Below are 23,598 nucleotides of genomic sequence, written 5' to 3' on the forward strand. Positions count from 1 at the left end.
GGTCCCACATACAAACTAACAGAATAGTTGACAGAATCTTAATGGAATGACCAAATTGATGTGCGGTAGTGAATGTCAGGGATGACATTGATTGATTTTGAAAATGAGGGATCAAAATGATGAGTTTGATCAATCTCAATGACCATTTGTGATAAAAACACTTTTTTTTGTAATGCAATTGTAAGGGCATTGTACATAGCTGAACTAGTTTTGAGCGTTAATTCTTACACCCAAAGTCTTGTGTTTGATTCCTGTCACACCCTGAAGACACTCTTACCAGAAAACTATGGCGATGCAGTTACAATGTTGGATCGTATGCCTGCTTTTACTAATAGTGTTACTATTAGACAAGTAGAAACTTAGTTGAAGTCTACTTATGTTTGTAATCCTAGTTGTAGTTGTATTCCTAACTTGTAGGGATAATATCCTTGCTGACCTAATTATGTAATTGTATATATTCATGTTTCACGAATAAATGAAATACTTCAAGCCAATATATTTTTTCTACATGGTATCAAAGCAGGTTCTAAAACCCTAGCCTTTTTTTAATTTTTTTTCTCGGCAGCCTTCTTCTACCGTTCTTGTTCTTCCATCATGGGAGACAATGATAACATCACTCATTTTTTCCTTCATCATTCTGATCATCCTAATCTTGTTCTTGTCTCCAAAAAATTGAATGGAGATAATTATACCACTTGGGTACGTGAAATGCAGATTTCTTTAAGTGCCAAGAACAAACTTGGCTTTATTAATGTCGACGTTGAGGAGCCCTCCGCCTCTGAGGATCATGATATGCACGCGGCTTGGCGTCGCTGCAATGATATGATTCTTTCTTGGCTTTTTCATTCTTTGGATCTTGAGCTTACCGAGTCCGTTCTCTTCTCTACCACTGCTAAAGCCGTCTAGGACGACCTTTACGAACGGTTCTCTCAAAGCAAAGCCCCTCACATATTCCAACTCAATCATGAACTCGCCACCATCTCCCAAGGTACTTCCTCAGTCTCCGCCTATTTCACTCGTCTCAAAGGTCTTTGGGATGAACTTGCCTCGTATAACGAACTTTGCACCTATTCTTGTGGCACCAAGAATGACCGACAACAGCTTATGCAATTTCTCATGGGGCTCAATGAGTCATTCTCTGCTGTTCGGGATCAAATCCTTTTGATGAACCCTCTGCCCACTGTTTGCTAGGCTTGTTCCTCAGTTTCTCAAGCAGAAAAACAGCATTCGTTGGGCTCCCTTCGCTCTGCAGACTAACCGGCAGCTATGGTGGTCTGTGGCTCTTCCTCCCGAGCATCATCTGACCGTCCTCCTCTTCACTACACCTACTACAACTATGACTTTCACACCTAGGATAATTGTCACAAACTCCGTTGTTATCCTGTTGGTCATCCCCTCCATGGGCAACCGTGGAGGCCACCCTGTCGCTCCTCCACATTTACTACAACAGCCGGATCTTCATGCAGCCATGCTGCTGACCCTCATGTGCGCAGCAGGCTACTAATAACAGCACTCGGCCCATCAACAGTCTCCAGGCCCATAATGCAACTGGACCTCCCTCAGCCCATCAAGTGCATGGCCCACCCACTTTGAAGGATGTTCAGGTTGCCATGCCACAACTTTCTGCGGAACAACACTTATGTGTCTTTACTGCCCTCACTGATGCTGCAGCCCCTCCTTCGTCTCCTCAGGCCCATGCCATTTTTAATGATGACTTTGCCAAAGGTTTGTTACCTGTAGCTTCTTGTCATGGTCAATGGATCATTGTCATGGTCAATGGATCCTTGACAGCGGCGCTACCGACCATATTACTTCTTCCGCTTTACGTTTGGTTCATACTTCCACTTCACATTTGCCACCTGTTTCTATGCCTAGTGGTGCTAACGCTCCAATTACTTTAACTGGCACTCTTCGTTTAAATTCCTCCATTAATTTGAAAGATGTTTTATGTGTCCCTAATTTTAAAGTGGAACTTTTATCGGTTGGTAAACTTACAGATGGATTATCGTGTTCCGTAACTTTTTTCCTTCTTGGTGTGTTTTGCAGGACTTGGTTTCGAAGGCGATGATTTGTGTGGGTCAGTGACGTGGTGACCTCTATTACCTTGTGGCTCTTGCCTCCTCTATCCCCACCTGTCACCCTCTCTGCAACGCCATCAATATCTCGTCCTCCCTTTGGCATAGGTACCTTGGTCACCTTTCATCTACTCGTTTGCAAGTTTTAGCTTCTAGTTTTCTTAATTGTTCTTTTATTCTAGTCATGTTTATGATGTTTGCCCTTTGGCGAAACAAACTCGTCAACCTTTTGGATTAAGTTCAATTTCAACAACTTTTCCCTTTTCTTTAATCATTGTGATATTTGGGGCACGAATCATCAATCTTTCATTTCTGGAGCTCATTATTTTTTAACCATTGTGGATGATTTTTCTTGCTTTACGTGGGTCTTTCTTATGAAACATAAATCCGATACTCAACAACACATTAAGGATTTTTTTGCTTATGTCACTACTCAATTCCATACTAAAATCCAATGCATTTGTACTGATAATGGTGGTGAATTTTTTTCTTTATGTACTTTTTTCTCCACCAGTGGGGGCCTCTTTCAAACTTCTTGTGTTTATACCCCTCAACAAAATGGCATTGTTGAAGGTATACATCGACACCTTATAGAAACCACTCGCGCCCTTCGCTTCCAATCACATCTTTCTCTTAAATTTTGGGGTGAATGTGTTCTTACCGCTGCTTATCTTAGTAATCGCCTTCCCACCCGTCTTCTTCATAATAAATCTCCCTTTGAGATTCTTCACAACAAACCCCCTACCTATGACCACTTCTGCGTCTTTGGTTGTTTGGCCTATGCCACCTCTATCCTTACCCCCACTAAATTTTCCCCTTGAGCCCATCATTGCATTTTCCTTGGATACCCTCATGGACAGAAAGCCTATAAACTATATGACCTTGAAACCCATCGCGCTTTGACCAGTAGAGATGTAATCTTTCATGAAGATTCCTTCCCTCATGTCGTTCATCACACCCATTCCCCATCCCCTATGCCTACACTGCCCCTTCATGTTCCTCTGGACCTTTCTTACCCATCACTTTATGCCACCATCGCGTCTTCACCTACTGCCACCTCACATGCTCACCATCCTTCCCCTATCCTTTCGGCCACACATGCTCCCTCATCCACCTCCACTTCCACGCCTCCTTCCTGTGCTATTACCTCTTATATCAACCCTCCATCTACGTCCCACTCGACCCCACCTGTTTCCTTCACTGACATCACCCCAGATTCTTATCCCTTACTCATAGACCCCCCAATCTCTCATCCTACGCAACCCCCTGATGCTCCCCAACCTCAACGCACTTCTTGCCGTACCCATAAACCCTCATCCTATTTAAAAGACTACGTTTGCTTGTAGGTGATTTTGCCACCACACCAATCCTCAACTTCGCAGCATGGTTCTGCCAAAGGTACGCGATATCCACTTTGTAATTTTCTTTCCTACCGCCATTACTCTTCAAAACATCTTTCATTTATTAACTTTGTTAGTCGGAATGTGGAGCCCTCATCCTATACCAAGGCTACTAGTGACCCTAATTGGCGTTGTGCCATGACTGAGGAACTTCAAGCTTTACATGACAATGGTACTTGGACTTTGACTACCTTGCCCCCTGGCAAAATTCCCATTAATTGTAAATGGGTGTACAAGCTGAAGTATAATTCTGATGGTTCCATTGAGCGTTATAAAGCCGCTTGGTTGCTAAAGGCTACACACAGGCTGAAGGTATTGATTATCATGACACTTTTTCTCCTACTGCTAAGATGATCACGGTACGTTGTCTTCTCGCTCTTGCAGCTAGTCAATCTTGGTCTCCTCACCAGCTCGATGTTAATAATGCTTTTCTGCATGGTGACTTGCATAAGGAAATTTATATGTCTGTCATCCTGGTCTTTGGCAACAGGGGGAGAATCTTGTGTGTAACCTTCACAAGTCTTTTTACGATCTCAAGCAGGCTTCTCACCAATGGTTTGCGAAATTTACTACTGCCATTCTTTCCGCTGGCTTTCAACAATCTAAAGCTGACTATTCATTGTTCACCAGAAAGTCTAGTACCTTTTTCACAGCCTTGCTCATTTATGTGGATGATATTGTGATTACTTGCAACGACGTCAGTGCCATTGATTCTCTAAAGTCTTTTCTCCGTGATCATTTTCGAATAAAAGACCTTGGTGATTTAAAATATTTTTTGAGTATTGAGGTTTCTCGATCTCAGCGTAGGATTTATATTTCACAGTGTCAGTATGCATTAGAGATTTTCAAGGATTATGGGTTTCTGGGAGCACGGCCCATTGCTTTCCCAATGGATGATACAAAATTATCCGATAAAGGAGAACTCCTTAAGGATCCTGAAAAGTATCGACGCTTAATAGGACGGTTGATTTACCTTACCATAACTCAGCCGAATATCACCTATTTTGTGCATGTCTTGAGCCGGTTTATGCACGAGCCACGTGTACCTCATATGGATGTTGTGCTTCGTGTTGTTCGTTATTTGAAGTCTACTCCAGGTCAAGGCTTATTATTCTGTTCTGACAATCAGACTAAGTTAGCTGCATTTTGTGATTCTGATTGGGCAGGTTGTCCTATCACTCGCTGTTCGACTACTGGGTATTGTGTATTCTTGGAAAATTCTTTGATTTCATGGCGGACGAATCGATAGAAAACTGTTTCACTCTTTTCAGCTGAGGCTGAATATAGGGCTATGGCAGGTGCTTGTTGTGAGTTGATTTAGCTTCGGTTTCTGTTGAAAGATTTGAGCATTCCTTTCAATGGTCCTTCCGTTTTATTTTGTGATAATCAAGCAGCGTTACATATAGCCGCCAATCCTGTTTTTCATGAGCGGACTCGTCACATTGAAATGGATTGTCACTTTATACGAGATAAGATTGTAGATGGCACTATAGAAACCAAGTATGTTGGTACAACACACCAGTTGGCAGATTTGTTTACCAAGCCTCTCGGGAAAGACAAGTTTTCAACTATGTTACACAAGTTGGGAGTTCTTGACATTCACTCTCCAACTTAAGGGGGAGTGTTAGACAAGTAGAAACTTAGTTGAAGTCTACATATGTTTGTAATCCTAGTTGTAGTTGTATTCCTAACTTGTAGAGATAATATCCTTGCTGACCTAGTTATGTAATTGTATATATTCATGTTTCACGAATATATGAAATACTTCAAGCGAATATATTTTTTCTACAGTTACTAATTAGCATTGCATTGACAAATGACAAAGATGCTAATACAGATCCGCACATTGATTGTGGCTTTCTCAGCAGAAGTAGTTTTGAACCAGGGTTCGTATTTGGCACAACTTGCGTCTTATCAGGTCAATCCCTTTCTGAGGTTGCCCTTTATTTGTGGCTTTGTATAACTACTAGGGTTTATTTTTATTTAAATTAGCATCCATGTATGCATGACTATCGGCATCGATTTCTTCGTTGTGTCGACCTCTTATGTGTGTGTGAAAATATTTCAGTTCGAAGGTGCTGCAAAAGAAGATGGTAGAGGACCAAGCATATGGGATCCCTACACGCACATCCATCCAGGTCTCTCTAATCAATTACCAATTAGTTGAACTTACGGATAAACTTGAGCTACTATTATCTGGTGAAATTGAATTCATTCATTTCAAAGAAAATTGTGTAGTTCTCTCACATAATTTTTTTAGGGTTAAATGCAGAAAGAATTGTAGATGGTAGCAACGGAGATGTCGTTGTTGATCAATATCACCATTATAAGGTTAAATAATCACAGAACTTTGAAGCTTATGGAAACACTTGAAACTGAAAGACAAGAACCTTCATTTTGAGCTTCTTTCTTTTAATTATTTTTTCTTCTGTTATTAATTATATGTAGGAAGATGTCAGGATTATGAAGAATATGGGGTTAGATGCTATAGGTTCTTTATCTCATGGTCTAGACTGCTACCAAATAAGTTGATCCAACTGAATCATCGTATTTTTTGTTATACAAATTGTTATATCTAAGGGGATGTGGGAATAAATTGGTAGTGAAATTCGTCATTTTTGAGATTTGAACATAAGATTTCTCACTTGTAAGTGAGAAACACCATTAAAATGTAGTATTAAGTGACCGAATTCATCGTATTCGGTTGGGAGTCTTGAGACCAATCATCATTATTATTATTGTGCATAACAACTGAATTCTATTTTGTGCGTGTAAAATTTTGAGTTATTTGCTTATTTACTTGTTTTGTACTAATTATTAGATAGACAGTTAAGCGGCAGTGTGAACCCGAGAGGAATCATATATTACAATAATCTCATCAATGAACTCCTACGCAATGGTGAATTCTTTTACCTTAATTACATATAAAATTATGCTACGCAACATGCATTATTGCACCAAATGATGTCTCATTGATTAAATTTGTGCTTGAATTCAAGGTGGAATTTGATTAATAATTATAATAAAAATTTATATGACGATGAATTTCACATTATTTGGTGCACAAATTGATGTATGAATTAGATGTACGTAGCACTACCTATCAAATAATTAATATTTAACAAGAGTTACATCCACTATTGAAATATTAATTTAATCAAACTTTCATATAGGTATAAAACCGGTTGTGACACTCTTTCATTGGGATCTTCCTCAAGCTTTGGAAGACAAAAATGATGATTTCTTAAGCCCTTGTATTATGTAAGTGAACAAATTTACGTGCCAAGTTTTTCTTTTGGTGCAAAAACTTTACCCGACGACCATAACTTTGTCCGCTGAATTGTTTTCATTGGGCCAAAGATTCTAAAGAAATTCAAATATTGACTATTTTTGTCACATCCCGGTTCGGATCCCCACCACATCCCGGGCTCGACTCCACCATAGCACGATATTGTCCGCTTTGGACCCCAACCACGCCCTCACGGTCACTGTTTTGTTTCTGGGAACTCACTGAGCAAAACTTCTCAATGGCTCACTCATCATGAGAGTGCTCTGGCCCCTTTCTCACTTAACTTCAAAGTTCCTACGGAACCCAATGCCAGTGAACTCCCAAAAGACCTCGTGTTAGGTAGAGATGGGAATATACACATAAGGCTTATAGGATCCACTCCCCTAGGCGATGTGGGATGTTACAATCCACCCTCCTTAGGGACCCGACGTCCTCGTCGGCACACTCGCACCGAACGGCAGAGTGGGCTCTGATACCAAATTGTCACATCCTGACCCGGGCCCCCACCACATCCCGGGTTCGACTCCACCATAGCATAATATTGTCCGTTTTGGGCCCCAACCACGCCCTCACGGTTTTGTTTCTAGGAACTCACGCGAGCAGAACTTCCCAATGGATCACCCATCCTGAGAATGTTCTGGCCCCTTTCTCACTTAACTTCAGAATTCCTACGGAACCCGAAGCCAGTGAGCTTCCCAAAAGGTCCCGCGCTAGGTAAAGATAAAAATATACATATATGGCTTACAAGCTCCACTCCCCTAAACGATGTGGGATGTTATAGTTTTTGCCTAAGGAACATAGATATTCCGTCGGGTAAAGAGTTTAGCCCGATGAATTATAGTTCGTCGGTTAAAACTTATTTCTGATAGTGGATCGACCATTTTAAATAAATATTAGTATATATTAATACATTTTAAATGTGTATCTGCAACAATCACTTTAGAGATTATGCAAAACTTTGTTATAAGGAATTTGATGATTGAGTAAAGCATTGGATCACGTTGAATGAACCATATAGCTTTACAAATAACGGTTATGCAATCGGGTCTCATGCACCAGGACGTTGCTTTTATTGGCAAAATCTAAATTGCCTCTCCGGGAATTCGGCAATCGAACCATACTGGGCATCACACCATGTCCTTCTTGCTCATGCACCTGCTGTAAAAGTGTACAAGGACAAATATCAGGTGTATTAATTTATTAGTTTTTTTTTGTTTTTCTTAATATTAGGTCCTATTTGAGAATTCTACACAAGTTAATAGTATTAGGTTGTACCTTTTCTGGCTCTTAATAATCAAATTCATGTTCTTGTGTGGGCATTTCAAAAAGGGGTCATCGGGATAACATTGCTTACACATTGGTTTGTTCCTGCTTCGGAGACAAAAGAAGATAAAAATGCTGCATTGTGATCTTTGGATTTTATGTTTGGATAGTAAGTATATTGTTTGGTTTATACACAGACTCAATTAAATTTAAAAGTATTTGTCAATTTGCTCCCGAATTTGTATAGAGCTATTAATTTTACTCTTGAATTTTTAAAAATTTTCATCTAATTTTCTATCTATTTCATCACGCGGACAAATCATGATAACTATATAAAGGCAAAAAGGATAGAAAATTAGATGAATGAAAAATTTTAAAATCTAACAGCGTTGGGGGTGGGGGGGGGGGGAGTTGTCTATTTCTAAAAGTTCAGGGTTCATAAGGAAAATTGATAGCTTTATACAAGTTCCCCCAGGGGGAGCCAAATCGATAAATATGCCTAAAATTTTAGGTTTTAGGAATTGGAATTTCTATGTTCTTGGGTAGGTATGTGGAGCCATTGACAAGTGGGGATTATCCACAGAGCATGCGATCTCTTGTTGGAAAACGATTCTCCGTATTCACCAACGAAGAATCCATGCTGCTAAATAGGTTTTGATTTTCTTGGCTTAAATTATTATACTGCTAGATATGCAAGCCATGACGAACCTAATAATTCTTACAATATGCAAGCTACATAACAGACCCTCACGTCAAACTTACAAGTGAGCACAAGTTGAAATTAAGCTTTTCTACTTTGACAAATATGTTCTTACAATATAATTGGATTCTAATATCCATTTTTGTCGTGGCAGCTGAGCTCAATGGAGTCCCGATTGGTCCACCGGTACACATCAAATCATTAGTGTTTTATATATATAATGTTTTCTACATTCAAACATAGCTCTAAAAGATCTTAACTAATTTCGTTTGTGTTGCAATCTACTTCAGATTGGTTATATGTTATGAGCTCACGATCTATTACTCTACATAAAAGAAAAGTATAATAATCCACTCATTTACATTACTAAAAATGGTACGTAACCAATACTTTTAAGCATTAATTATTGCATCATCAAGATTTGACATTAATGGTGTGAAATACAATTATGAAAAATTTTCTAGAACATTCAGGGAGCATCCTATATTTTCACTGTTAAATCTTAATTTTGTATTGAAACATGCAGAGTATGAGATACTAAATGTGCGTGATAATGCATTATATTGTAGGTATATCCGAGTTTAATGATCCTCAATTAAGAGGAGAATTCTCTACCCTCCTATTCTCATTCGCTTCAATCCCCTATTCTCACACATTATTTTTTGTCTAATTATCTCTATAAAAAAAAATCAATATAAGATGTTGACGTGACTTAACCATGATCGTTCAAATAGAAGTGCATGAAAGGGGTAGAGAGATTAGGATAGTAAAGAATCCACGTCCCCTCAATTATCACTTGAGGAAGCCTTTAGTGATACTAATAGAGTTGACTACTATTATCACCACATATTTTATACTCAAGCTGCAATCAAGTAAGTGTTTATTATGACACGTGGTGTACTGGTCCGGGTTTCCGGCACACTAAGAGATATCTTAGCTTTTTCTCACTATGGTTAATTAATAATTACATTGTCTTGAATGTTTCTGAGTTTTCCTGCTTTTACTTTGGTGTAGAAATGGTTCCAAAGTGAAGCGATACCTTGCACGGTCATTACTGGACAATTTTGAATGGGAAATAGAATACACTATTTGGTTTGGTATCAACTATGTGGGTTGTAATAATGGATTAAAAAGATATCCAAAACTCTTTGCATACTGGTTCAAAAGTTTCCTCAAGGACTCGAGAAGTGCGACAATCCGAAATGTTAGAAACACCAAATTTATGTATGAAATTTGAAGATCGAATTAAATAGATAATAAACGATTGTCGAGTTATCAGTTCTTTAATTACTGAACTTATAAGCAAAACCATTTATTAAGAAAGGTGTGTAAGTGAAAGCGATCAAATCCTGCTGTGTGAAATAGTTCTATATCTCTCTCTCGTATACTCTGTATTAAATTTAGCTAAACAATGCCTATTTGCAAATTTGCAAGACCTCTATGCATAACGATATAAAAACAAAGAGAGGATGGGGGCTTCCCCTTCTCCGAATGTTGCCAGAATCGCCCGGATCGTAGAATCCGAGCTCGAGCTGCAAACCGCTTTATCGCGAGAAGGGCGTTGTACCTTTTTGGAGTATACACCAGGGATTCGAGTTGACATGAAAGCAGCATTACAAATGAAGAACCAAAAGAACACATAATCATACCCAATTGCTTGAAAGTGCAAAATCATGGAATCTAAAAGAGGACTCTCCAGCTGTATCTCTCTCAAGCCTGACCTCTGATAATCTCTCAGTCACACCTTCGCTACTACTCTCGTCGAACGCTTCTAGTGGCAGTGGTTGTACTTGGTTCTCATTCGGATGTCGAGCCAATTGAACCTCAGGTGGCAATAGCATAATTGTTGGTGGGGAGATACTGCTCCTAAACCTAGTTTGGCCTCCGCTTGAAGAAACGACTGCTCGATCCCAGATGAACACGTGAAGGGAAATTGGAATCTTGGCGTGACGGTGAAGTGATAGCTTCTGGCTGAGCGAAATGGTGTCGAAGCATCGAATTGCTCCTGTTGAGGAAACCATCCATGGGAGAACCTTCTGGTTTGAAACCCTTGAGACCACCAGCAACCTTGATGCATCCATTGCTTCCTTGTACAAGTTGCTTAGCCCCGATCGAGTTGAAGGTGCATTTTCATCACCATCAACCACTGATGAAATGTAAATAAACCCCTGCAATCACAAAAATACTCATTTACAAGCCAAACCATCTAGTAGTGCATGGTCCATCAAGAAATGTTAGAGGGACTGCATTTGTTTACCAAGTTATAGCTTAACTAGCGTTTACATAAGATTTAATTGATTTTTAGTTGAATGCTCTCAACTTCCTTCATCATGGACATCAACTATCCCATATATAATACTGTGGTGAACTCAAACCTTTCCCGAAAGTGGCCCTTTATTACAGTGATGGAAATGATTTGAACCCTTGTATGTTGGCGTGGATTCAAACTTCGTCAGTGGCTAATCTAACATCTAATCTAATAAAATCTATCATTTGACCAAAAACAAAAAAAAATGTCAAATCTTTCCTTAATGGAGAATTAGGCAATAGGGGATCATATTATGTTGCATCCAACATATACTTACTACACAAAATTATTGTAAAATTGATTGTAAATTAGTACTTAGAACAAGCACATCAACTTTCACAAATCGAGTAATTTTGTGCCTAATGGAAACTTGATCAAGGCGAGGGGTTAGTTGATCATATTATCTGGAGATATGTGACAGGTGGTGAACCCTAGAATCCACTTGTTACTCATAGTTATTTCAACTAGTTACAACGGACACATTAATTGTGACATAATATGATCAAGTCAATCACCTGCCCAATATACAATTGGTAACAAAGAGGAATTGGTCATGGAGAGAGAAATGAATTAATATACAGTATATATACCTCTTCTGTGCGGCTAATCGCAAAGCCAAGCTTGACATCACCTTCTTGTAATTTGATATCAACTGCAATTTCACCACCAAGAGGAGCAAACCAAAGGCGAACTGCTCGGACAACACCAATGTCAACTCCATGGTAGTCCTCAAAACCATATAAGCTAGCACTTGCAAGATCAGCCAAGTCAGACAATGACCCCGCATTTACAGTCGAAGAAGCTGTCTCTCCAGAAATCTGTCATATATTTCACTCCTCATCAGACATACATATAAGATATACAATTATGCATTTTCTTTCCCTTGCGCTTCAATGAAAATCTCACTTTTGCCTTGAACATGCAACTGCATGACTTTTCCCCCTCCTGTGCTCTTTGTATCTCAAGTTACCCATTTTGTCAAGTCGATCAAGAAGATCGTTAACTTGGCAGATGTGCAAACTCGAAAGTTGGCATTTTCTTTGTTTTGCACGAGGTTCCACAACAATAACCAAGTTAACGATGTTCCTAACCAACTAACTTATGGAAGGGTAGCGTGAGACAGAGTACATATAAGTCAAAGTCACACAATTGTAAGTTCAGGGAGAAAAATGGAAAGTTCCGCAGCACAAGGGCATATAAACGAAAAAGCCTTTAGTGTGTGTGATTAATCACCTTGGTGAGCAAGGACTCAGTCTGGATGTTCATGAAGACAACGGGGACACCGGCAGCCTGGGAGGCATTCAGCCAGACATTTGCCCTAGCAAGGGTGTCCTCTAAGTCATTGTAGCGAGAAGCAGATCGATCTGAAGCCTTTGGAAGGAAAAGTACAGATAGAAAGCTACTAGAGTAGGGAACTGGTAGCAATTCCTGCATTCTCCTTTCCCATGGATATGACACATACCCATCTTGAAGCTTAGACCTGGTCAATGCACTCACCATCCGCGAGTTCCTTGAAGCTGCACATTGAACACATGCATATATGCATGCAACTCATCATCTACTAATTTGATTTCACACTTCTTTTTAGAAAAAGAAGAAAGTAACAAGTTAAACAAGTGTAAGTAAGAATGTGGGTTTTGATTTAATTGATTCTGGCACAAGTTTTCTGTGTTACTGCTTGTAGTTTCTCATACAAAATTTTAATTAATTCCTAGTTGCAGTAAGAAAATAAAACATAAGAAATATACAGTAGTTTTTTCCTTCCGTGAAATCAACTTATGTGCAGGCAGGCTCACAACTGACCCTTTGGTGTTCAAACTGCTCACAGGTTTTAAACCTAGTCATGATCCATAGAGATCGACTTATCGAGCATGAGAAAATTTTATATGAAACGTTGTCACATGGTGTTATAAATTAACTCAAATTTTAACACTTGAGTATTAATTAAAAAAATATGTGTGTTATAACACAAGTAAAGCCTAGTTTTCTAGCATTTAAAAAATAACATGTGTCACATAATACTAGGGCCTAGTAGTATTTCTTTTCACTTGTAAGTGAGATTTTTTAGGTTAGAATCTCGTGAATGATGAGGAACCCTGTTATAGCCAGACAAACTAATTACTCATAACTCAACAAGATCAATCGCACATACATAGTGTTTATTGTTATAGTGCAAATAATTAACTAGCTTAATTTAGAATGTTAATCCTATTATTCGATTTACCTTAGCTCTTCTAAAGTGAAGCAACGATCAAACAATAAAAGCTTAATTAAACTGTACATTCTGAACATTTTACTAATAAAAATGGCTCAAGTGTCACATTACTCGTTATATTACATTATATTCAAATAAAATTAAAAGATTTTTGATGCGGTTCCTAAACTAAACTATAATGAGTATGTATTGAATAATGGAAGTTAGGTGAAGTGCATGAAAAGAATAAAATGTTTCAACCGATCGAAGCTGTCAACAACCAATTAGGTTTGGTCTACTTATAATTTTCAACAAAGAGGAAGTCATGAGTTCTCACGTGGACTTGTTTTGTGCTACTTAAAGTTGGTTTGCATTCATACGACAAACACACATTCCATTGAAAATTATGTGCACAAAGGAAAGCTAGGCGTCGATAAATCATAATCATAATTAACATGCCACAATCACCAAGTGGGGGATAATTAATCACCAAAACAATAAAAATTTATAAAATATTAACAATAATTCATCTTCCTTACATGAAAGAAAGGCAGTATAGTGATAGTCAACGGATGATCGTAATAGTACCTTGGATCTCGAAGCAGTCGGCTTCCGTCCGATCGCAGAAGCCGACAGTGTAGTTAGGGTCCGCAATGGACCTGAGCATGTACTGCTTGGTCCTACCGCCCACTGAGTCATTGGGGACTATACAAGCCTGCAACTCGGCGAACTCATCTCGTCCGCGTCGGATACGGACGAGAATGGAGGTGTCCTTGGCCTTGAAGGAGGCGTGGAGGATCTTCTGGACACCGCTCCTTCCGTTCTTAAACGGCGACTTGACGGTCATGGAGCTTCCAATACGAAGCTCCTCGACGATATCTCCAGTTTGGAGCATGTCGCCGGTCCACTCGTCCGCCTTGGAGCTGCCTTTGAGGCACTCGATAGAGAGCACCACGGGTGATTTCGGCTCTCTGGTTGGGGAGTCCGAGCTTGGCTGCGCTCTGTCCATGGTCATCAGCTCTTGATGATGTGGTGCGTTCTACGCTTGCATCTCATTTAATAACATGCGCACGAGAGAGAGAGAGAGCAGCGGAAATGGTTTGGATTGAAGGGATTGGAAAAGGACTAAAAAGTCAATGATTTGGTGGGAGGTTATGGGCTGTTCTGATATCATTTCACACTCGGAACTCAATTTCTACGAATTTTCAGAGGGATTTTTTAGCGTACGGAGACCACATATTTATGTCATGAGTAAATTGAAGTAACGATTCTTTAATTAAAAATTCATTATTATTGGTCCCTTAACTCATCAAAACGTGTATAAATGATCTTTTTCGTCAACTCCGTTAAAATTTTGTTAAAATGAGTTATGTTGGAATGATCATTGTTACAATTGGGTTAAAGTTAAAGGATCATTGCTCTAATTGAGTTAAAATTGAGGAATCATTTCTCTAGTTGAATTAAAGTTGAGAGAACATTGATAGAATTTCTCTTATTTGATTTTTCATATTTGCCTCTAGATTTAGCCTCACGTGCATGGTATGTGACTCATTTTGACGGAAGTTCTAACGGAGTTGACAAAAAGGACTATAACTGCACGTTTTGATAAGTTGAGGGACCAATGATAATGGATTTTTAGTTGAAAGACCATTACTACAATTTACTCTTATATAACAACCACTTATAAAAAAAAAATTCATCTACTTATATTATGACACTTGATATATCGAACCGTGTTCTCAACGTATTAAAAAATTTCTCAAATTTTCTCTTTTGTTAATAGAGAAACTTTCACGAGCACGTACCAAGAATTTAAAAAAAAAATACAAGTATTATAATTTAAATAAAATAATTATTAATATTTCGTGACAACGTTCAAGAGACATAAAAAAATTAGGAGTTTTAACGAAACACTCTTGCTACTGTGCACTTTTAATGAAAAACTACATTTTTATCTTTCTCTGATATTATTTACTACACCTTTATATATCATTTTTCATTAAAACTAAAAAAATTTTGAACTTTTAGTTAGTTTTCCTTAAAAAAAAAAAATCTATTTTTAATGTCATAATCACATGTCCTGTACTTGAGAATAAAATAGGTGATCAACTTGTAATGTATCCTGGTTAATGATGCTTTGTTGAAACCATATGATGATAATATATTTCTTTGCGTTCTTTCTCTCGTATAAGAGAAATGCCAAGTATACTAATTTTTTATATTAAATTTACAAATTATGTGATGTGTCTTTAATTAAAAATAAATATGTTAATTAATATTTAAGTATAATCTAATTATCGACAATCACGTCATATGGTTTACAAAGTATAATTTAAATAAATGATCTTCCTAACATTATCCTTATTGGAAACTTGATTTGGATTTCATCCGGATCTAAATTGTGGGGATCTTAGGAATGCTCTCATCTTAGTCATTCATCGTTATCTTGTGGTCAGAAACTATTTGACTTTTTTTTTTAAAATTAAACACAAATATTACTTGACGAAAACTAACCGCACGATATATGATAAACGATTAAGATGTGAAGATTCCTATGACCTCTAGGATCCTCAGAAAATGGATCCGGAGAGTTCCCCTTCCTTGGAAACTAATCTTTGCAGAACAGCAGAAATCATATTACTGTATATTGGGATTGGATAAGATCATTGACATTAAGGTGTGGGCATTTTACAATGATCCATTTACTATTCACTGCTTGTTTTACTTTCGCTTGGGGTTCAGCCTAAGGTCAATATAACAATAGTAACACTTGTTAGCAAACAGCTCTAAATACAAATAGATAGTGCATATTCTGAGGTGAGTGAAGTGATATATTCTTGATATTTACTGTCGCAAATCTAATATTTAGTAAAAAAGAATTACATATGCAATGTAAGTAAATTTTTTGCTTAAGTCCATGATAAAAAAATTATTTGGATCAGAGGCGTTTTTGTTTGCATTGGGTTGAAGAACTCGATTCCTTAACACCCCGAAAACACATATGCCTGTTAAAAGATTAATATACGTGTTGCTGAAAAAGTCATATGTGTTTAGGTGTTTCACTTCTTACGAAACATTTCATTAAGTTAACCGTAGATGATGGACTACAACTGATTATTAATTCAAGTGACACATTGCTTCAAAGTTTTTTAACTGGCAAATTGCAAAATTTAGAGTAAAAGTTCAAGGCAATTTGAGAATTGTCCTGCCAATGTAATGTTCTCTTCCTTTTTTCTTACAACCTATATGCATCTTCTTCTTGCTAGTGAGCACGTTCAGTCCTTCTATGTAATCGGTGGAACCTACCCATACTACGAACTAATGAAAATTCTAAAAAATGGTGGGTACCAAACATTATTCATGAATGTTCCACCAAAAAAATTTCAATAATATATATACCAATTTAGGTCTTACGAGTCGGATAGTCGGATTCAAATGGTGGGTACCGTACATTATTTTGAATAATATTATTGATCAATGTTTGACCAGTCTATTTGAAATGAAGAACCGGTGGTTAGAGTCCAGGACTTGTTCAACATGAATTCTTTACATAATTCTCTCAAAACGAGTAGGGGAGAAACACATGTTAGTATTCTGTCCAGATGCAGGTTAATCAACTTGCCATGATCAACAACTTATTCACTCAAACGATCACGTCAGCATCTTCATTATTATCGGGGAATGAGACACCCAGCCATTTTATTTTGATATGTGCATATATGAGTAATTTTTTATGGGACTATCAATAGAGGTGGTAAATCAACTAATTGAATTATTAATAAATATTTGTTAAGATATGCTTAATTTGATATCATCATAATATATATGAGATTGGTAATAACATTAATGGTGCAATGTGAAATCAAATTAAATAAGTTTTAATATATCATAATACATTTAAATTGATAACACCGCGTTTCATTTAACCTTCACATCCTAAAATTTCTCTTGCTTTAGACACCACTTTGAAATAGAAAGGTAGTGGCCCACCATAGTACCATATACAATGCATGTGGTAATTAAGCTTACAAGGGGTGACAAAATAATAGCCCACCATGACATTGAACGACCCAACCATTTTCCAGATAAGATTATCATCATAGCACGTTAAGTATTGTGTGAGACTTTTGATAGATTGAGCTAGGGACAATATACATGACGTTGCAACATGATGAATGAATGACGATGATATTTGAAGAGCCATACCAACCAATAATTTGGGATTCACATTTTTAGTAAAAATGAACCCACTAATTTAGCCTCATAATTTGGAGAGATTTTAGCGTGTCGAAAATACGGTCAACTACACCAAATATTATAATACAATTGGTTAGAAACTTTAAAAAAAAAAAATTCAACTGATTGTATTATGACACTTAATGTATCCGATCGTGTTCCGGGCACATTGAAATTTTTTTCTATAATTTGGGGTTGACATTAATTTTAAGTAGGATCACAATGTCCTGTTCACCCCGGCCTTCTTTATTTCAGTATGCTAAACAATAGTGAGCTACCCCAAGAGTTTTATTTGGGGAATGATTTTTACATCACTTTTTCTCCACTATCTACTTGAACAAGATATTTATTTCCGAAGTACAATGTGGTACACCACGTCTTATAACATAAGTATACAATGGGGTGAGCATTTTAATGGGTGTACCGAACAACCTGACCAACCCAGCCTATCTGCGTGTTCACTGTTTGTAAAATCTCTACGTAAAGATGTGTTTGTGTTCGAGACTGATCCAACTGTGGATCCCAGCGCCAATATCACTAAGGAGGCCAATGGCTTGAAGAGCTCCCTACTAGGGAAGCACAATCCCATTCTGGTGGAGCACAACACGAAGACAAACGATATGCCCTTATTCAGTATCCTTTAAGTGATAACAAACTTATCACTCTCGACCCTAAAGCGGGCAAAAGGGTTTCTCTGGCGCCCCAACCCCCGCGTCTCGACCCTTGTTACCTTAGGGGCATCAACTTGGCTCTTTTGCATAAGGAATCTCCTCAGAACTGTCCTGCATTCCCCTCTGAACCTCCCGATCTTTAACAGTGGAAATCGGGGATGGGGGTTGGGTAATATTTGGTTGTGAGGACGAACGGGCCGGGACGCAGTTTGCAGGGGTACCCTATGCAAGTCTATCTCATGTCAAGTGACTATATTACTTTGGTTTGTTGGTTCATTCTATATTAATTAATTTGGCTACAATTTTGGTGGGCCACCAATACTACAGGGACTTGTTTTCAAACCCACCGGGAAGCCTTGGACATCATATATATACAAGGACTATACCATTGTAAGTACTAGATATAGAGCACCACGGGAGATGCTCTTAGGCCTTTCACTGTAAGTCGGAGTGAGTGTTATACAATTTATATAGGAATTCAGCAGCCTGAGTTTCATATCTATAACATTAATGTTACACTAAGTGAGTTCAATAGCTATGAGAGTGAATACTTTTTTTACAAAGTTAGTTTGGAAGTGTTACACTCAAGTTTAATAACACAGTACAATATATTAATATCACACTCAAAATTTCCGGCCTACTATAAAAGCATGAATTTTTCGGCCTACTATAAAACTGTGTTTCCTATATGAGTTTCATATATTAGTATCATACTCACTTTTATCGGCCTATTGTTAAAGGCCTTATGCATAATTTATACATGTAGCTGCAAATATTCACATACATATAATACTTATATCTCAAACATATAAGTATCGGTAATGTTAGGAAGATCAAAATTTAATTAAATTTAAAAAATAAATGATGTGTTACTAATAAAAAATAAACACGTTAATCACGTTTAAGTGATAATATTATCATCAATAATTACATATTTTAATTTGCAAATTTAGTTTTAAAAACTTCTAAAACTATGTATTGTAGTCAATCCATAATCAACACTCCAAATAAAATCCCCCCCACGCCGGTACAAAAAAAAAATGATAATAATGAAAAAAATGAAAAAAATGGATCAAATTAGAGTAATAATAAAACGACGCGGAAAGCAACGTCGTTATTAGAGTTGGCTTGCAAGTAATAACAAATTGGGAAAAATCCGCCAAAGCAGAGGAGGATTTTCGTACGCCAGTTAACAATTAGCAGCCAGAAATATTCTGAAAATCTTGGAATCAAATGGAATCTCCATCGTTTACCCAAAAAAAAAAAAAATTGGAATCTCCATCTCCGTAGCCCTCCATACAATAATTGGTGGCCTCAAAACCCCTCAAAATTCCACAATCACCCCACAAATCTTCACTTGGATAATAATTTGTGTCAGAAACCTGTTTGGTTCCCGGGAAAATTCAACTGCTCGAAACGGTAAAGGTAAAGGTAAAGGAGGAAGCTTTCTTTCCAGGCTTCATATTTCACTTGAATTAATCAATTATCCATTTTATATGTGCCTTGTGGAATTACAAAACTGCTGAATTTTGAATATGGTTTTTGGGTTTTGTCAAAGGTGAGACCTTTTTTGATGGATTATGCTTATTTGTTATCAGAAAAATGTGCAATTTTGAATTTGGTTTTTTGGGTTTTTTTTTTTTTCTTTTCTAAAGATAAAAAGTTTCAACTTTGTGATGGTTTATACTTGTTAATTATTAGAAAAGTACTCAATTTGGAATTTGGTTTTTTGGGTTTTTGTAAAAGGTGATATAGCATTGTGATGGTTCATCAAGTTCTGCAACCATGCTGATGGTGTATGCTTCAGGAGCTATTACATATACAGATTCTGCTCATAATTTTTTACAGCATGAGGCAGTTTTACCCTGCAAGACTACCCATGTGAATTTCTTGAACAAAATCTCTATTTGTACTAACCCAATTGGAGCTCCTTGTAATTCTGCACTCTCTGCTTTCTACTTGTCATGGAGAAGTCGTAATCAGCTAAACAGCCCCAAGAAATGGCTAGTAAGTGTTTCTGTAAGTTTCTTTTGTTTAAGATTTTCAGAGAAGGAAATGGAACTTGATATTTGTATGATTGTTTGATATGTTTTGATATTTCTCATTGCAGTGCCGGATGCAGGATTCGATTCCATCTGATGATGAGTATCGATCATCGCGCAACATAGCAATCAGTTTATTTAGGCGGTACAGGAATGTGGTCGACCGTGGAGGAGGTGCCAACCTAAACGTATATACAGAATTCGGTGATATTTTGTGTGTTTTGCTTTGTTTAATTTCTTTCACAACTGATGTTTCGTTTGGTTGATCAGGAGTTCATCAGTGCTGGGGTGAATGCTTATGCACTGGGCTGCACAGACGAGGGATTAAGAAAAGAACTGCTTGATATGAAAGAATCTGGTGTTGAAATTGAAGGAATGCAAAGCTATGGTGGAACCACCAGTTTGAAATTCAAGATCGCATCGGAGGAGGTAAACTCGCTCTTTAGTTATTAACGTTTACCCATTTGTCAAAATGCAACCATTGTAGTATACATTGATACATTATCTGAATGACTATAAGGATTGGAATATGAAGTTTTTTGCCCAATTCTGATGATCTTTGTGATCTCTTGACTAAACTGAGTGTCAGTCATAGTCTAGTGTTGGAAATGTAAGAAGCAGGAGTGCGTGTTAAGTTTTCTGTTGGTCATGATTTCGACTTTTTTCCTCTTACGGTGAATGATTAGTTCCCTTTTCCGTCTTTTCTTCACAAAGCAGGTTGATGAGTGCATTCTGTGGTTGAGCATTATATTCATCACCATATTGTGTACGCCACAGCCAACAATAGTTAGATGGTCATCCATACCTCCAGTGTCGGACGAAGAAAGGCTTAAATGGAAAGGCTTTTGTGCACTCATAGCAAATGCGTATTATGTGAGAGGAATGGCATGGTAAGCTTCTTTCAGCATATCCAAATCCTACTTTGAGTTATATATATCATAATCCGTATTAAACATGGCTGAATTTCTGCATCCGAATCCTACTTTGAAAATCCGGATTTTTTCTGTTCAAGCACACCGCTGTGTATTTCTCAAGTACATGCTATGACAACAAATTATCGGCCTCCACTTTGACCTTTTCAAACTATTCTTTTCGTGCAATATAAACCGGTTGTGAAGGTTCACCTCTTTGCTTAAACTTTTTTCCTTGAAGGCTTCCAGTAAAGACACTTCAACTAGAGCAAATGGCAGTGGTTGGACAAGCCGAGGAACCATCAGTTGTTGCAAGTCGAATGCGATTAGTTTTTAGCACACTTGAGGTTAGCTGAATATATTTCATTTTCTTAATTGAGAATGTGTTTAATATCAAGCCCCTTGCCCTTGTGGCGATTTCAGCTCTGTATTCTCCGTGTTGCTAATCTAATTTCTGTAATCTGTTTTTAGATGGTATTGAACCAAATTAGGCTCTGCCGTAGAATATGTGATAAGGAATTGACTGTGATGACCGAAAAATTATTTGCTTGTGCAGGTTGTGAGTCCACACTGGCCTAGAGTTTAGCGGTTCGGTGTCAAGAACAGATGACATGCCGCCCGTATTTTTACATTTGTAGTATGTGAATCTGTATGGCCTAAACCTTTTCCACTTCAGAATGGAAAACAGGGGAAAATACCATAGCCTCGTAATCGAATTTTTATTTATGAATGTGAAGAATTTCATTGTTTTGTTCACATGTTCTTTCAAAGGTTAAAAAGATTGACTTGCATCACAATCTTGTGCTTTCATGCCATGTCACAATGAAAGAAGAGGGCTTCCCTCATGGTATGCAGCTTTTTCTGTCATAGCATGAATTTCTCAGACCTATATAGTCTGATTCTTATATGTACTAGAAAAAATATCGACAACAGGGATGAATACCCGGAATTTCATGTATTGTTTTTCTCATTAACTTATTTTAATGAGCCGAAATCTCACTCACCGGCCTAAACAACGAGCAAACACTCAAACGTCAAAGTAAGGGATCAATCAACGAATAAATGAGCTCGACTGAGGAAGGAGAGAGGGGGGCAAGAACCATGCTTTCAGAGAGAAGTGCTGGTCTAAATCTTATCAGAACTGTGAGAATAACTGACTAAGCCATGTCATACTGACATCGTCCCTTTGCCTCTTTTACTTGGAATAATCAAGTATTTGCTTATCTAATTTCTCTTCTTAATTAACACTGATCACACTAGAAGTTCGAATTCCTCCTAAGATTAGGAAGTTTAACCCTCCCTTCACACCAACTTTAGACATGATAAGCTCCTCTTATGCGCACCATCAGGTTTCCAACCTTCATTCATTCTACGAATTTCTCATAACCAATAATACTACGTAGACACACAAAATTGACACATTTGTTTAGGAAAAATACAAGTGGGCTCGACTCTTGTATGTGTTAGTTTTGTATGTCTAAATAGCATCACCCCGACAATTGATATCTATATGCCCCAATTCTGAAAGGAAAAGCAAAAGTGGTGAGAGTGGAAAGGGAAACCTAAGCTAGTTTCTTGAAAGGCGATCTCCAAGTCCAAGGCCATTCATGATGTCTTTCTTGAATTCCGAGTCTTGAAAGCGTACGTTAAGCTTTGAGATCAAAACCCTAGCCTTTCTTGATTCCCAAGTATTGGACGAGCGTGACATCGAAGTATGGAGATGCAGCAGCACAAGAGAAGAAAGATGAAGATGGAGAAAGGGAAGGAGATAATTAATGATGATTCTAACACTTTGTACCTGTGTTTTTGTGAGAATATGTTGGATGGCACAATTGCTTACGCTCTTCATGCCATTGCTTTGAGCCACGTATTGGGAGACCCGCGGCCGCATTTAGGTTCTTCAACATCATTCCTGGCCGCGGGTCTACACCAAGTGGGTTAAACTTGAAGCGAAGGCATTCCCGACAATATGGGTGCGGGTGTCTTTGGCTCCAAAATTGTTTTGCCGGCAGACTGAAGGCCATATTCAGCAGCTTACCACCCTACCTCACAGAAACATGTCTATGCCTTCGAAACTGATCCCGCTCTCGATTCTATCATCAAGCAGCCTCCCATGAAACAAGGGAAATGTGGTCCCATGTCATTGGAGCACAAGGATAAATTCTATCACGTTCTCCTATGTTGGACCCGGTTGGTCTCCCTAAGGAACCCGCTTTCAAGGTTTTCGACCCTAGTGTGGGAAAAAGGGTGCCTATGCGACGATCCACTTTATCTAACTGTAGGCACCAACATCTTTGTCGCGTCATTTGGCTCGTCTTCGTGTAAATATGTGTTTGTCTTTGAGACTGATCCCAACGGTGGATCCCAACGCGGGTATCGTCAAGCATCCCCAGCATGTCTTCAACAACAGTCCCCTACAGGCTACAACAAGGGAAAAGACACTGCTGATGGTGGAGCATGACGGAAATTTATATGTTATTGCCTCTGATCCTTTCAAGAGCGTGATAGG

At 38.0% G+C, this 23,598-nt stretch overlaps 2 protein-coding genes and 1 pseudogene across 4 annotated transcripts; 2 read left to right on the plus strand and 1 right to left on the minus strand.

Moving 5' to 3' along the window:
- Positions 1-286: 286 nt before the first annotated feature.
- On the plus strand, positions 287-9,964 carry LOC137741418 (beta-glucosidase 12-like; annotated as a pseudogene).
- Positions 9,965-10,023: 59 nt separating this feature from the next.
- On the minus strand, positions 10,024-14,390 carry LOC137741417 (uncharacterized). Its single transcript, XM_068481135.2, has 4 exons — positions 13,818-14,390; positions 12,269-12,552; positions 11,626-11,853; positions 10,024-10,895 (listed from the first exon to the last, which is right to left on the minus strand). Exons 1-4 carry the CDS (start codon positions 14,242-14,244, stop codon positions 10,371-10,373), a joined length of 1,464 nt encoding a protein of 487 aa, XP_068337236.1. The 5' UTR covers positions 14,245-14,390; the 3' UTR covers positions 10,024-10,370.
- A 4,937-nt stretch (positions 14,391-19,327) lies between these two features.
- On the plus strand, positions 19,328-21,845 carry LOC137742683 (uncharacterized). 3 transcript variants are annotated; one of them, XM_068482611.2, is made up of 7 exons: positions 19,328-19,567; positions 19,883-20,143; positions 20,247-20,366; positions 20,449-20,607; positions 20,896-21,068; positions 21,331-21,436; positions 21,646-21,845. In XM_068482611.2, exons 2-7 carry the CDS (start codon positions 19,922-19,924, stop codon positions 21,673-21,675), a joined length of 810 nt encoding a protein of 269 aa, XP_068338712.1. In that variant the 5' UTR covers positions 19,328-19,567; positions 19,883-19,921; the 3' UTR covers positions 21,676-21,845. The 3 variants fall into 3 exon arrangements, with proteins under 3 accessions (XP_068338712.1, XP_068338713.1, XP_088535066.1); XM_068482612.2 differs by having other exon boundaries at positions 19,362-19,561; XM_088678940.1 differs by having other exon boundaries at positions 19,428-19,567; positions 19,892-20,143.
- The last annotated feature ends 1,753 nt before the right edge of the window (positions 21,846-23,598 follow it).

This window comes from Pyrus communis, chromosome 11, assembly GCF_041283825.1.
Source record: "Pyrus communis isolate YQ-2024b chromosome 11, ASM4128382v1, whole genome shotgun sequence".
NCBI classification, from domain to species: Eukaryota; Viridiplantae; Streptophyta; class Magnoliopsida; order Rosales; family Rosaceae; genus Pyrus; species Pyrus communis.